General features: G+C 44.1%; 1 protein-coding gene across 3 annotated transcripts in view; it reads right to left on the reverse strand.

Moving 5' to 3' along the window:
- The window catches only part of CSMD3 (CUB and Sushi multiple domains 3), a 611,954-nt gene extending 605,088 nt beyond the window's left edge, over window positions 1–6,866 (reverse strand). For all 3 annotated transcript variants that reach the window (XM_061994596.1, XM_061994595.1, XM_061994594.1), the window contains exon 1: window positions 6,689–6,866. In XM_061994596.1, coding sequence (XP_061850580.1) covers window positions 6,689–6,866 — 178 coding nt within the window. The remainder of the gene's footprint in view (window positions 1–6,688) is intronic.
- Window positions 6,867–13,260: the final 6,394 nt, after the last annotated feature.

Below are 13,260 nucleotides of genomic sequence, written 5' to 3' on the forward strand. Positions count from 1 at the left end.
CATTTCCTTCTTTGACATTTACAATAGTACTCAGCACTTGCAATGCCAGAATTATAGAGCCATAGTAAATCTTACATGATATGTAAGAACAATGCAGTGAGACCATGAATGCAAATCTGCCCAGGAAAAGTAAACAACTAAATATAAACACCTACAAAAACCTGGTATGTCTGTGTGTGTTTATTATTTTTTTAAAAAAATCTTACTCATAATCTGATGTCTATTCTATTTCTCAGAAGAAAAGATGGATGATGAAAACTAGATATTTAACATTTTCTAATACTACTAGGCTTTTTCTTTAAGAGGCAGGTGATATCCTGTACATTATATATCATGCACCCTTCTATTTAGGTCCCAAATAAATGACAAATATTGCTCCTTGAATTTTTGATAAATGCAACAATTCTCTCCTTTTGTAAAGAATTGTACAATATGATTGAGAAGGAAACATTCTTCTGCTAATTGTTTGAAAGAGACATGTTTCAAGCTCAAAAGAGTTCTGGAATTTTGCACTAAACCTTAGCATGAAAATTATTCAATTAAAATGGTGATGCAAGTTTTACACCCTTGTAATAACTAGTTTTGTCATATATCTCTCTGATTTGTTACTTAAACATTGTTTCATCAAGTGTCTCATGTCTCAAGAGCTGTGTTAAAATTACAGGAGTCTAAGAAAAAATCAACTTAGACAAAATTGTTCATACTCTATTCTTTCCTGGGACGTTGCTTTGGAGCAACTAGTAAACTGATTTGCCCCAAAGGCTTTGTTCTGTCATTTCAACATTAACCATTATGTCCAGAAACAGAAGATGAATAGTACTTATCAGTAACAAGTTGAGTCTGAAATGTCACAACCCTATTGAATTAGAACTGAAGTCTTTTATTAGTGGAGAAGGAAAAAAAAAAACCCAAACTCAGTAGTTCATAAAACTTTTCCTATTCTTACCAGTTCTAATTTGTCAGATTCTGTAGAATTAACATTTTATATAAAATTCAAAGTTATCGATGTTTTCCTTTGACTTATGCTGTCTTGTTCTGTCCCAGCATTATAATGGTGGACTCACTTGGCCTTGCTTCAGAGGTGCTAACATGTTCCCCAGGCTTTTACTGAAGAGAACTGAAATTGTAAATGTTCAATAACGTTGAAATCAGATAATGTCCAAGATGCTTCTTTTTAAGAAAGAAGGGATAAAAGGCTGTGCTACTAATCAAAACCTTTTATCTGAAAGAGTGTAACTATCATGCAAATGTAGTCATCCTTATAGGGTATTTAAAAATCTTTAAAAATTTCTCTAAACAGATTTGTGCATTTCCTTCTCTTTACTGGATCCATGTGCACTTGGTTACAAACCTCAAATTTTGACCTATGTAGCACATCAACAACACTGGGTGTAAAGTCAATTATATTACAAGTTTTCATACTATTTGGTACTTTCAGATAGGTGTAAAGTGTAAAGAATGGAGGATGTATATGAATGCAGTGGTATGGAAAAGGGAAGGGAAAGGAAGGGAAGTAGAAGGAGAGACAATAGATAAAGTAATGAAACACTGGCCAATGGATGCCTCTTAAACATGGTGTTCCAAAAGCAGCCTCTAGCTCAGGAGACCCAAAACTGCTGGCCGCTGAAGTCCAGGATACTGTGATAGTCACTCTGTACTTGCTCTTTCTCCCATCTTTACCTAGACTGCTGCTAACAGTCACCGTTGGAGGTAAAGACATTAAGTTAGATAGGTAACTGAGCCAAGCTGACTCGGTTCTCAAAAACAAATGAAACAATCCTACAAACAAAAAAAAAATCCAAAAAACAAACAGGTAGATTACAAGTTCCTGCTATGTTTATTGCACAGGAGTTTTCCAAAGGGGGAGATTTGAAAGCATATCCACAGAATTCTTTAGGTATCGTGGGCTGGTGCTTGCAAGCCAAGACAACCTGTCCCTCTTCAGTCTATGTGGTTTCCTGGAACCCCTAGCCCTCTCCCTCCAAGAACCGGATCATTGTGCTATTTCTGTATGTTGAACAAACCAACCAAACACCTTAATGCAATCTGGTGCGGGGCCGGGGCCGGAGCGGGCGCTGGCGCGGGCGGAGCTTGCTCGCGGCCCGCCGCTGACTCCGCACCGGCTCTCTCTTGCCACTGTCGCCTCTCGCAATGGAAACGCGGAGACTATAATAAGCGATGTTCGGCTGTGCCCTTTGCGGGCCCCTAACACCAGCGAGCAGGGTAAAGGCAAACTGCCTTCCCTGCTGCTGCTGAGAGGGGCTGTGTCTTTCATTTCGACGCTGCAGAGGAGGAGGAGCCGTGAGCTAAGCCGAGAGCACAGCTGAGCCTTGTTTTAGCCGTGAACTGAAGGTGAAAGACGGGGGTGAGAGAAGCTAACTTTGTCTGCAACCCTGCAGAACTGTGTAGCTTGAAAAGCTGCTGTGTGCAGTCTACTGAGCAGAAGACTCGTGTGATCTGCGGGAAACAGGCACCGTGGAGGAGCTGAGCGTGTGCGGAGGAGTTGAAAAAGCAGCACGACGTTGTCCCGCCGCTACTCAGTGTCTCCCTACACCCCTGCGTGCGTACACATGCACAAACACAACCACACAGAGACACACGCAGATGTGACAGTGGCAGTTACCATCTGCAAATGAGGAAATCTGAACCTGCTCTTGCTCGCCCAACCTTTTTCGGCTTCGGAGACAGCGAGCACCTCGCTGCAGCCACCAGTGCCCCACTGAGGAAAACCATCCGCCAGTAATCCCAGAAGTCAAGTGACGGGGGAGGAAGAGATGGGGAGGGGCTGGGGGAGCCTGAAGGGAGCGGGGTCAAAATGGGAATGGGAGAGAAGGGAGACTGCAGAGGTAGATAAGAGAAGCAGGGCACGCTTTGTTCCTGCTAAATGTTCCCACACGCCAGGTACTCGTCACTGGAAATGGAAATCCTTTCCATTTTCTCATCACTTCTGTCAATGAGCCGCTTAAAATCTCATTGCTTCATCTCCCTTTTATTTTGAAAGCTGCCCTTGTTCCGCTTGTCACAACAGCAACACGGGAACAGAGGAACAACAGCAGAGGCAAAGCTTCATTTTAGCCAGGCAGACAAAAGAGCAGAGCTCTCTGTCTTGGAGCGACAGCTCCACAGAAGAGATGGAGGAGTCTTGCGGTCTCTGTTCATTTCGCCTGCTTTCCTCTCTGGTTTGCTGCTTCCACAAATAGCACAAGTATTTGCTTTTTTTTTTTTTTTTTTTTTTGTTTGGTGAAGGCACATACCAAACTGAAGGAGTGCAAGTACCGGTGATTTCTCTCCTAAATCCCAGTAGGCAAAGCTCACTGATGCTGCTTCATTTTTACTGTTTTGGGGTTTTTTTGGTTTTTTTTTTTTCTTTAATCTCTTCACCTCCCCTGTCTGTAAGAGGTTTGGATGGTGGAGGTTTTCACTTCCATCTCCTCCAAGCTTAGGCTCCCGTGCCTAAATTGTGCTTCTCACTTCTTCCGAGGGGAAGTAGGGGGGAGAAGGGAGAGGTGTCTTGCACATCTAAAGGGAAGATCCATCATCTCCTGCAGCCAGCCAGAAATCAGTCTGCTTAGCATTTTCTAAGGGCTGAGTTGTGGAGGTTTGTTTGTTTCTTTGAATGCCTTCTGTGCGTTCTCTCACTTTTAAATGCTGAGATTTCTTTAATTTTCTACTCCATGTCTATCTAAGGAATATTTTGTTGGGATTGATACATGATGTAATGGAATGTTGTGTAAGTAGTAAAGATTTTAATTGAAGGTACAATTGCTCTTTACCTCAGCTCTTCCTACCATCCCTTCCCCAGCAGTTCTGACACTTTCCTTCCTCCCATTTTTTCCTTTCTTCTCCTGTTTCTAACTCCTCACAAGTGATGTTGCAAGGTTCCAAGAAGAACAAATGTACAGATGATTTTTTTCCCCCATATATCCATATATAGACAAAGGATATATACAAGAAGTGCATAATTAATCAGATATGAATATGGCTACCTCAGGATAGTTTGACACCTGCAACAGTGGGATAGCTGTGGATTGAGACTGGAGAAATGGTGACAGGACAATGACAAAAGTAAGAAGGGCCTGAGAGGTAGATATCAAGCAAAGCTGTGGAAGTGATCTGAGTAACAGGAACCTCAGCAACTGTATGGGTGTTATGATGCAATGCTGAACTATTCAATAGAGGTGATTAAGCAAAGAATGGTATGGTCTAGAGCTTGCAGAGGTGGGGTGTGGTGAAAAGGCCTTGCCAGGCAATGGTAGATCAGATACAGGATCTGGGGAGTCACCTTGCTCCCAATCTGGAATGTTTTAAATAGTTATTCGTTCATTGTTTGCCTCTACCAAGGTTTCTGAAGTGTGTGCTGACACCATGGGAATGTAAATCAAGATAAAATGTATTCATTCACCGGAGTGGGGCAGAGAACTAAATATAAATGCCCAGGATAGATGCAGTACTGCACTGAGTCTAAGCCAGCTCTATGGATCATACCTGCCTAAAGGCCTCTGCATGCAGGTAGGTTATAAAACCTGACCTAACAGATCACAGTTGTGGTTGCTGGGAGGGGTTGCGGGGGAGTTCCCAGTCCTGGGAAGTCCCCAGTTGCTGGGAACTCTATGGAAACTGCCAGGGTCGGCACCTGGGAAGCTCAGGCCCTGGCAATAGGGAGGACAACATTTCATAGCATCTCTCTGGGACTGTACGTGGGCAAGAAGAGAAAGGGCTAGTTTCGCATAGCCCCCTTTTGGTTTGGGTTTTTTTTTTTCATTTGTTCTTCGTCTGGTTTAGGTGCTTTTGCCCTCAGTATCTCCCCGCTCCCAAGGGCAACCGAAGCGGCATCTCAACAGGTGCTGTGGAAACTTATTCTGCTCCCACGGCCATCGCCAGGCGGGGAGAACCGCCCGACTCTTTAATTTGTCGGATGCTGCCGCCCCGCGACTCGTCCTCACAAAGCAGCTGCTTCGGCAGCGGCTCCGGAGCCGCCCGTTAGCCCCAGCGCCTCCCTACCGCGCCCGCCGCGTGCCTCGCCCGCAGCCAGCCAGGCGCTTGCAAACCATCGCACCCTGCACACAGCATGCGTTAATGACAGGGGGCTGAACCAGGAAAAAAGAAAAAGCTCCCAAAACCTCGGGTTGGTCTTGATCGGAGACCTCCTCCACAACGGGGCAAAGCGCGGCGAGCCGCTCGCTTCAATAGACGCAGAGAGAAGCTGCTTGTAATTAAAACGTGCATTAACATCACAGGCAAGCCCCTTCCCCTCAGATCCGCCGTGTCAGGATAACGTGGGATGAGGTAAAAGCTCCCTCGACACCCCCTTCGCGGAACACGAACTCTTTTTCACAGGATGCAAATGGGGGAACAAGCAGCTGCAAAGCTCTACAATAAACTGTTTCATCCAAGGCAGAGCCAGCTTGGGAAGGCACGCCTTTGAATGCCCCCCCCTACGCCCCCTCGCCTTTCCCCCCCAACACACCTCCTTCCCACCCATGCAGGCAACCTCTGTGGGTGATAAGCAAGTGTAAAAACTCGGAGAGGATCGATAAGGTCTACTAAATAGTCTGGCAATGTATGATTGTGACGGGGAGAAGGGATGAGGATGAAGATGGGGATAAAAGGGTGTTTAATCAGATATTAATCACTGGCCACAAACAAGGGGAGATTATTTCGGGTAGGCAGCCGACTGGGGAGTTGCAGAATGGATCTTTTTTTACTGAAGGCACGCGTGACAGGACCAGCATTTCACCGTTTAGCGATGCCTCTGTAATTTTGAAGGTGCACATTATTCAAGACACATATTTCTTCTTTTCTCCGCGTTTCCCTTAACTGTCTGCAAGCACAGACTTAGTGGAGATATTTATGCTGCTAACTAGAGGTTTCCCTTTTGCTCTCCTTGCACGAACATAGAAGCAGGAAGAACGCAAAATAGCTACTGCCCCGAAAAAAAAAGAAAAAAGAGAGAGAAAAACCCCAACCCATCCCCTTCCTCTCCAAAACCCTAACCTCCAAATATATCAGGAAAAAGGAACCAAAGGAGGGAAGAGAAAAGGTGCCGATCTTTGCACTCAGCGGCAGACCGTGCCTTCAAGGCTGAATTGCTAACATACCTCTTCGGCAGCCGGGGAGCCCTGCATGCATACAAACAGCTGAGCGTGAAGCGCATTTCGGGCTGAGACGGCTACGCACACGCTGGGCTCCTCCGTAACTTTCCCCGCGCAATGGGTTAAACTAATAAGTGCATCGATACAGGCATTCCCGCAAAGAGCCCGTTGCTCGACCGAAAACGAGAAATGCAGGTAATCTCCCAACATACTACCCTCATCATCACCTTAAAAAAGTCACTCGGTGGGATTTGCTTCAAGATACACTAGTTAGAAGCTATATGAACCAACTCACGTCTCCGTTTGAGCATACTGCAAGAATATTTATTGAGCCCCAGCTCAGTCACTGCATTGAACGCCAAGCCTGGCAAGCAAATACATTTCCTATTGCCGGAGAGAGCTCTGAATCAACTCCTTCTTCCCTCCCTGCTTTAGCGATCATTTATATCTTCCTATTGCAAAGAACCCAGGGTAAAAATAAAAAATAAGATATAAATACATTTTTAAATTACATCTTGATATGAGGCGAGAGCTTGCAACGCCCTGACCGAAAGCAAACGGACCCCTGAAAATATACCACTCAAATACTACCCTACCTTTCACACACGAAACCATCAATAAAAAGATGAGGTTCCAAAATGTAAATCCACTTTTAATCTCCATTTTCTTCACCAGGATGAAGTCCAGTCGGCCACATTTAGTACATCCCCTTTCCCAAAAGTCTGCTAATTTCGATTCCTTTGCACGGATTTCCCCTCTGCAGATCCCTTTCATATTACTCTCGAGAGCTCCTAATTCCTATTCCTTGGCCAGGCGCAGCGGAGTTGTTGCTGTTGATGGTGCGCGGTCACAGCTCGGAGTGAATGGTGTTTCTGGGATACCACAGCAACCTTGACGAGGACTCAACCATCTCTCCAACGGGGGCACAAAGTCTCAGCTACTCTCGATCGTGTCTTTTCCTTTCCCCCACCCCCCCGCTACCCCAACTCCCTGCGCAGCCGAAACCCACCACAATTCTGGCTCGTTACAGCATCCAGCAGGAGACACGGAAGAGCATCTTAAAGCTCAGACACTCTCTCCAATAAACTCCAAACAGCATTTGCAATTGAGATTCTTCCCCCGCCCCCCTATTCCCCCACGAGGATCAATTCTGCCTAGGAAGACGGCTCGGGAAATAATACAGTGGCGAGGTCTCCGCAGCCTCCCGGAGGAGCTTCGGGCGGCTGACACGGCGGGGCTCATACATCCTGCCACCGCTCAAAAAAACAATCAGTGCCTCGTTATTAAGAATTCACGTGCGATGCTTGGGGGCTGCCATCGTCGCCACAGACACACACACACATACAGACACACGCACGGTCTCCCCTTCGGGCACACACCTCGCACGGCAGCATGCGCGTCTCCGAGGGGATTTGCAGGCTAATTGCTCTGCGCGGAGACATTAATTACAGGCTGGTCTCCGCGGGCGCGGAGAGGCTGCGGGCAGGACCGCAGCGGGCACACCACGGCCGTGACTGCAACTGAGGGGTTTCGTGCCGCGGCCGGGCGGTGACCGCAGCGGGCGCAGCGGCGGCTCCTGGTGGCTCCCGGCGGGCCGCGCCGGGCCGGGCCGGGCCGGGCCGGGCCGGGCCGGGGCGGTGCGACCGCGGCTCAGCCAGGAAGAGCGACGGCTCCACCTAGCGGCCGTGCCGCCACGCCGCCGATGCAGCGCGGCGCGGCTGGGCTCAGCTCGGCTCGGGGGTGGGGGCGCGGCGCCGCTCGGCTCGGGGGGAGCCCTGGCTGAGGGGGAGAGGAGGCTGCGGCTGGCGCTGTGGGGAGCGTTGCCTGCTGGCCCCAGGCGGCTCGGCACCGCGCTTTCAGTCTCCCTCCTCCACTCGCGCAGCTACCGCGCAAGTTCCGCGGAGCGGCAGTTCCCTGCACTGAGGGAGGAGTGTGGAGGGGGCGGGAGGCGAAGCACGCGATGCGGGGAGTGCGGGGGTGTGTTCCGGGTGTGTGGGAGGGCGGTTGTACATGGCTGCGGGGAAGGGAGGTTGTATGTACACGTGAGTGCACATCTAACTGTCCCTATGGGTGCGAGTGCGCCCGCCAGGGCCTGTTTGTGTGGCCGATGTGCGGGATTTGTGTGGGTGCGTGTTTGTTTGGGTGCACCTCTTTGTGCCTGTGCGTTTTTGCACACACATCTGTATCCATGTGTGTGTCTGTATGCGTGTGTTTGTGGGCATGCATGTGCTGTCATGTCAAATATGAATGCACGTGTGCATGCACTTTGCATCTATGTGGTGTATGATTATGTGAGCATGTGCACGGGTATTTTTATGTGTGCATATGTGTGTATGTGCATGTGTATGTGCATGTGTTTGCATTTGTGTGTCTGTGTGCGCATTTGTGTGTCTGTGTGCAACTCTGCCCCTGTGATTCTCTGCAAGTACATGTGTGTATGTGCTTACGTGTCTTGTGTGTATATATGTGTGAGTGCGTGTATATATGTGTGAGTGCGTGGATCTGTGTGTGCCTGTGTGAATGTGTATTTTTGTGTGTGGGCATATGTATGCATGTGCTTGTGTTCTTACACACTTCTACATGTGCAAATGCTTCTGTCTTGCCTGTGTGTGTACGTGTTTGTTTTTACATGGTTGTGTGTGTAGCACATAGGTGTGCATGTGTGTGGGTGTCTGGGTGTAACCCAAAGTGCCAATGTGGGCGAATGTGTGAGCTGAGAAGTTTTGTTTGGCAATCACGAAGCTTTGATCTCTGCACCTGTGTCCACGTAGGGCTTTGCACTTCATAGTTTTGAACAATGTGTGAGGTTTTTGTATGTGCATGGACCACATTTGAGGGAGATCAGAGACTGTTTTCAATAGGGACATGGATGAGATGTGGGACTGTCTATAATGTGTATGTGCATATATTAATTAGTATAAACATATTTTTATATATATTCTATATACATATATGCATTAGTACCACAGTATCACAGAAAATAGTATTGAAGCAATCTGGAATGGTCATGATTCATCCTTTAGTCCCAAAAGCACACTGCAAAAGAGGAAGTTTGCATGGCCGTGAGTCTGCTCCCATGTGAGTGTAGAGGTGAGCAGAATGTACCTTCCACCTTTACTTACAACTGTACCCTGTTTTAGCGAGGCCAACAGCATTTAGCAGAGTGTGGCCCTACATATGGCTGACTGAACTCAGCTCTGTAGCTGTGAGACTGAATGTAGCCAGCATGAGGAAAGAGTATCTTTAGCTGCAAGTACTGACACTAACTGGCCCCATCGGATCCATACAGGTTTGTTTACTGGAGAGAAGGAAAGGTATATATTTCATGGCTTCGTGTACTGTCTGCAGCCCTCTCTTGTAGACACATAAGTCTTAGCGTGTGACTGTTGTAATTGAAACTTGGTGGGCCTATTTGCTTCCTCTGCAGCATCTCATGAATGTGATCTTACTAGTGATAGGAGCCCAGTGCTGCTGTTAAGGGCAGTGTAAGTTAAGATCAACTTTTTGACAGTGTCAGTGGTCCTTGTTTTAGGTAATGTGAGATTGGTGAAAATCCCTCTGTTCAGATCTGCCTGCCTTATTCATTAACAGAATTCCAATCCATCTCTCTTTACTATATACATGTATTTACATTTATGCCTCTATGTATGCATGTAACTGGAATTAATTTTTTAAGAGTGATTCAAAACTCAAGGGAGGCTTCTGCTTTCAGAATAGTACAAATATCTGCACTTCTAGTATTCTTTTTTTTTTTTTTTCATGTACTTGGAAGAAAGTTCTACCCTTATTCCCCCACACTTTGCAGCTCTGGAACTCAAATCTCCTTGGGGTAAATATCACTTGTAGAGGATAAAGAATAGGTTGTGAAGGCCTATACTTTATTATTATTAATAATATTATTAATAATAATGCTGCATCACTCAGTACTTCAATACCTAACTTATTTAGGAGGTTTATTTTAACACTGTTAGAAGTAATCTCTGTTTGGCACCTAGTAGGATTTACACAGTGAGTTATCTGTATTACTTCTGAAAATGAGATTTGATTCATCAATTAGATGTTAAATGCGAACAAAGAAAGGCTTACAGTCAAGAATGAGACATCCAAGAAATTTTTGTGGCCAAATTCCTATGAATTTTCAAGGACATTTATGTTTCCAAGTCATTCAGATGCATTTTAAAAATAGTACTTCAGCTGCTAAGGCACAATTGCTAGTATTAATACTAGGGATTGATTTAAATTTCGTTATATAATATTCTCAGCCCCAACCTTCAAACACTGTGATGTTGCATTTTTATTGTAGTTATTTTGTTTTTAATTACTAGAATCTCATACTTTTTCAGTTATTCTGGGTTCAAATTGTAGATTATGCTGTATTTTTCATGTTCATAGGTTTTCTTCCTTCTCTGTTTTACTTTTCCCTCACTCCTCTTCTTCTCACTTCTTCTCACCTTTCTTCCCTTCTTTCTCTCTTTCCTTCTTGTACATCCTCTGTTTTTTCTTCCTTCCCTTGTATTTTCTTTCTCTTCCTTTCTCTCATTTTTTTCTTGCCCTCTTTTTTTCACTTTCTCATTTCTCCTCCTTTCTTTCTTTTCCCTTGCTTTGGCATGGTCAAGCTTATTGATCATTTGGGTACCAGTCAAGGATGAAAGTGACTTGGCAAGGGCCATTAAGTCAATCACTATGATTAAATACTCCCAAGAATTTTAAAATGTGCTGAAATCAGAAATGGGCAGATACTTAAATATCTGACCTGTCAGGAACATGAATATCAACATTGCTAGTGGAAAACGTGTATCAGAGACCTGGCAGTAATGGTGTTTCTTCATGCTATTATTGTTGGATGCTTCATAAAATAAACTACACTGTCATGCCATGGATATAGTATCTGTAAGCAGGTAAACTCTCCAAGAAATAAATGCACCAGAATAGTTCTATGGAATAATGTATTACTATTGGTACTTGCATTTCCCCTCTTCACAGTTCTCTCTTCACTTTGCCAAGGAAGATCAAATTTAAGTTTTGATAATTACATTATGAATTCCTCCTACACTTTCAATTGCATTTGTTATTCTTCATTCACTGTCATATACTTTTGTGTAAGGTAGCTGTATTTTGTTAAATAACTCCTACATTTTGCCCCTGGGTAATTTCACTGTAATTGTAGGTAGGCTCATTGCTTTTGCTATAAAAATGCAGTGGGGTCTTCTGTGACAAATAACACTCTAAACAATACAAGGCACAAAGCTTGCAAGCATAGATAACATGTGTAGGTATGTGTAAGGTGTATAGGCAGTGATATTTAAAAACATGTGTTTAACTTAGGATACAAATCTCATTCACTCATATCACATAATTATTTTGACACTCCTGATCCAATTCATAACATGGAATTTTTTTAATCCCATAAGTTAGTCCATCTGGTTATAAACCACAGTATGATTATTAGACCCAACTATAACCCTGAACTGTCTGTTGGTGAGCCTTAAGATTCTTCTCTTGCCTTGAAAACAGGAGGAGAGTGTTACAAATATACTCCTAAACTTTCATTTTCTCACTCAGGCTTTACAACATATGTTGGAGTCCTTCAGGAGAGGTCACAAAGAGGAGGACACCATGGTGCCATCCCCAGGTAGGTGGCGCTCCACCTCTTACCTGTCTTTACTCAGAGTAGTTTTACTGGTGTGAAACAGATAATTAATTTTAGATGGGAAAGAGTAAGATGAGAATCATTCCACAAATGTTTGAGTGCTAACATTTGCTCATGTTACTGCTACCTATTCACAGTACAGGATGTAGCCTGGATGAATATCAAGTGCAATACAACCCAAAGAAAGATGGAGTAAAGCAAATAAAGTGATGGAAATGGCTGAAGGGGAAAGATATCATAACACCTACCTCTTTGTGACTACATTTTAACTTCAATTTTCATAAATCAGGTTCTAAGCTGACTCTAGCACAAAATATCTTGGTAAGAAAACCAGATAGCAGCAATATTTGAGAGTGCTCACTTACACTCCCAAATAAAGAAAAAAAGGAACATTTCTTTCATATGCAATGTCCAGAGGGAGACAGAGATCATGTGTTTTGTTGTAACAATTAGTTGTGATTCTGTTATCTGCCTATTAAATGTTCTTTGTATTCTGCTAGGGCCACATCTGAAATCTGTTTAGACACAAGAGGGAGAATACAATTCTATTTTTTGCCACATTTCCTGATTTAGATATTGTACTATGTAACACTTAATTTTCAAGTGGAGTTCACGGAATTAATTTTGGTCTACTGCTACCAGATTTTGCATATCTTAGTGACTAAATTTATTTTTATTCTATCAGTTGTGATCAGTTGTGATCTTGGTGTGTAGTTGTGTTTGTCTGGGATTCAGACAATTTACATTCTCAGGAAAAGCTGTCACCACTGTAATGTTCTCCCATCTCTGCTCAGCAGTGTTCGATAATTTGTAAATCCTGTAGGATGTGGGAAAATCAGAAGTGTCTGACTTATTTACACAGATAGAATGACTTTAAAAAATGACATATGCAGTAAGGCCAGGCTCATTAAGGTGTGCTATGCAGAATTTCTATCTTGGTTTCCCTGTCCTTAATAACTGAGTGACATACATTCAAATCACTATTTGAACACTATCTGTATTACCTCTTAGAACTGACATGACCAAAGATGTCACTGTTTATTCTGCTCAGTGCACTGCTTTGTTAAGATACATAAGTAGCTCCCAACAAGCTCATGAATGTGATACAGTGCAACATTGTGCATTGAAATCTTGCCAAAGGGATACTTGAGTGGCAAAAGTTTTAAAAAGATATTTCATGTGATTATTGCACCACATACAATTGTTTGTTATGTATGGTAAAGACAGCTTATCACCTGGAGTCCTTGATACTATGGACATAAAGAAGGGAAATTCTGTAACAAGGAATGGCTACATGTAGTGTCAGTAGAACAAAAAAAAAGGAAATATTGGGGGGGAGATTGGTAGAAAATTGCTGTGCTTTATCACTGAGATAACAATCAAAAAAAAATAGTCCAGGATTGCATCCAATACTAGAATTCTGTTATAAGAGTACAATTGCAGTATGTAAAGGAAAGGAAATCAGGAAAGGGTGGGGAGGAGCTGAAATAGCAAGAGAAAATATTTCATTTTTTAGTA

The sequence above is a fragment of the Colius striatus genome, chromosome 4, assembly GCF_028858725.1.
Source record: "Colius striatus isolate bColStr4 chromosome 4, bColStr4.1.hap1, whole genome shotgun sequence".
NCBI classification, from domain to species: Eukaryota; Metazoa; Chordata; class Aves; order Coliiformes; family Coliidae; genus Colius; species Colius striatus.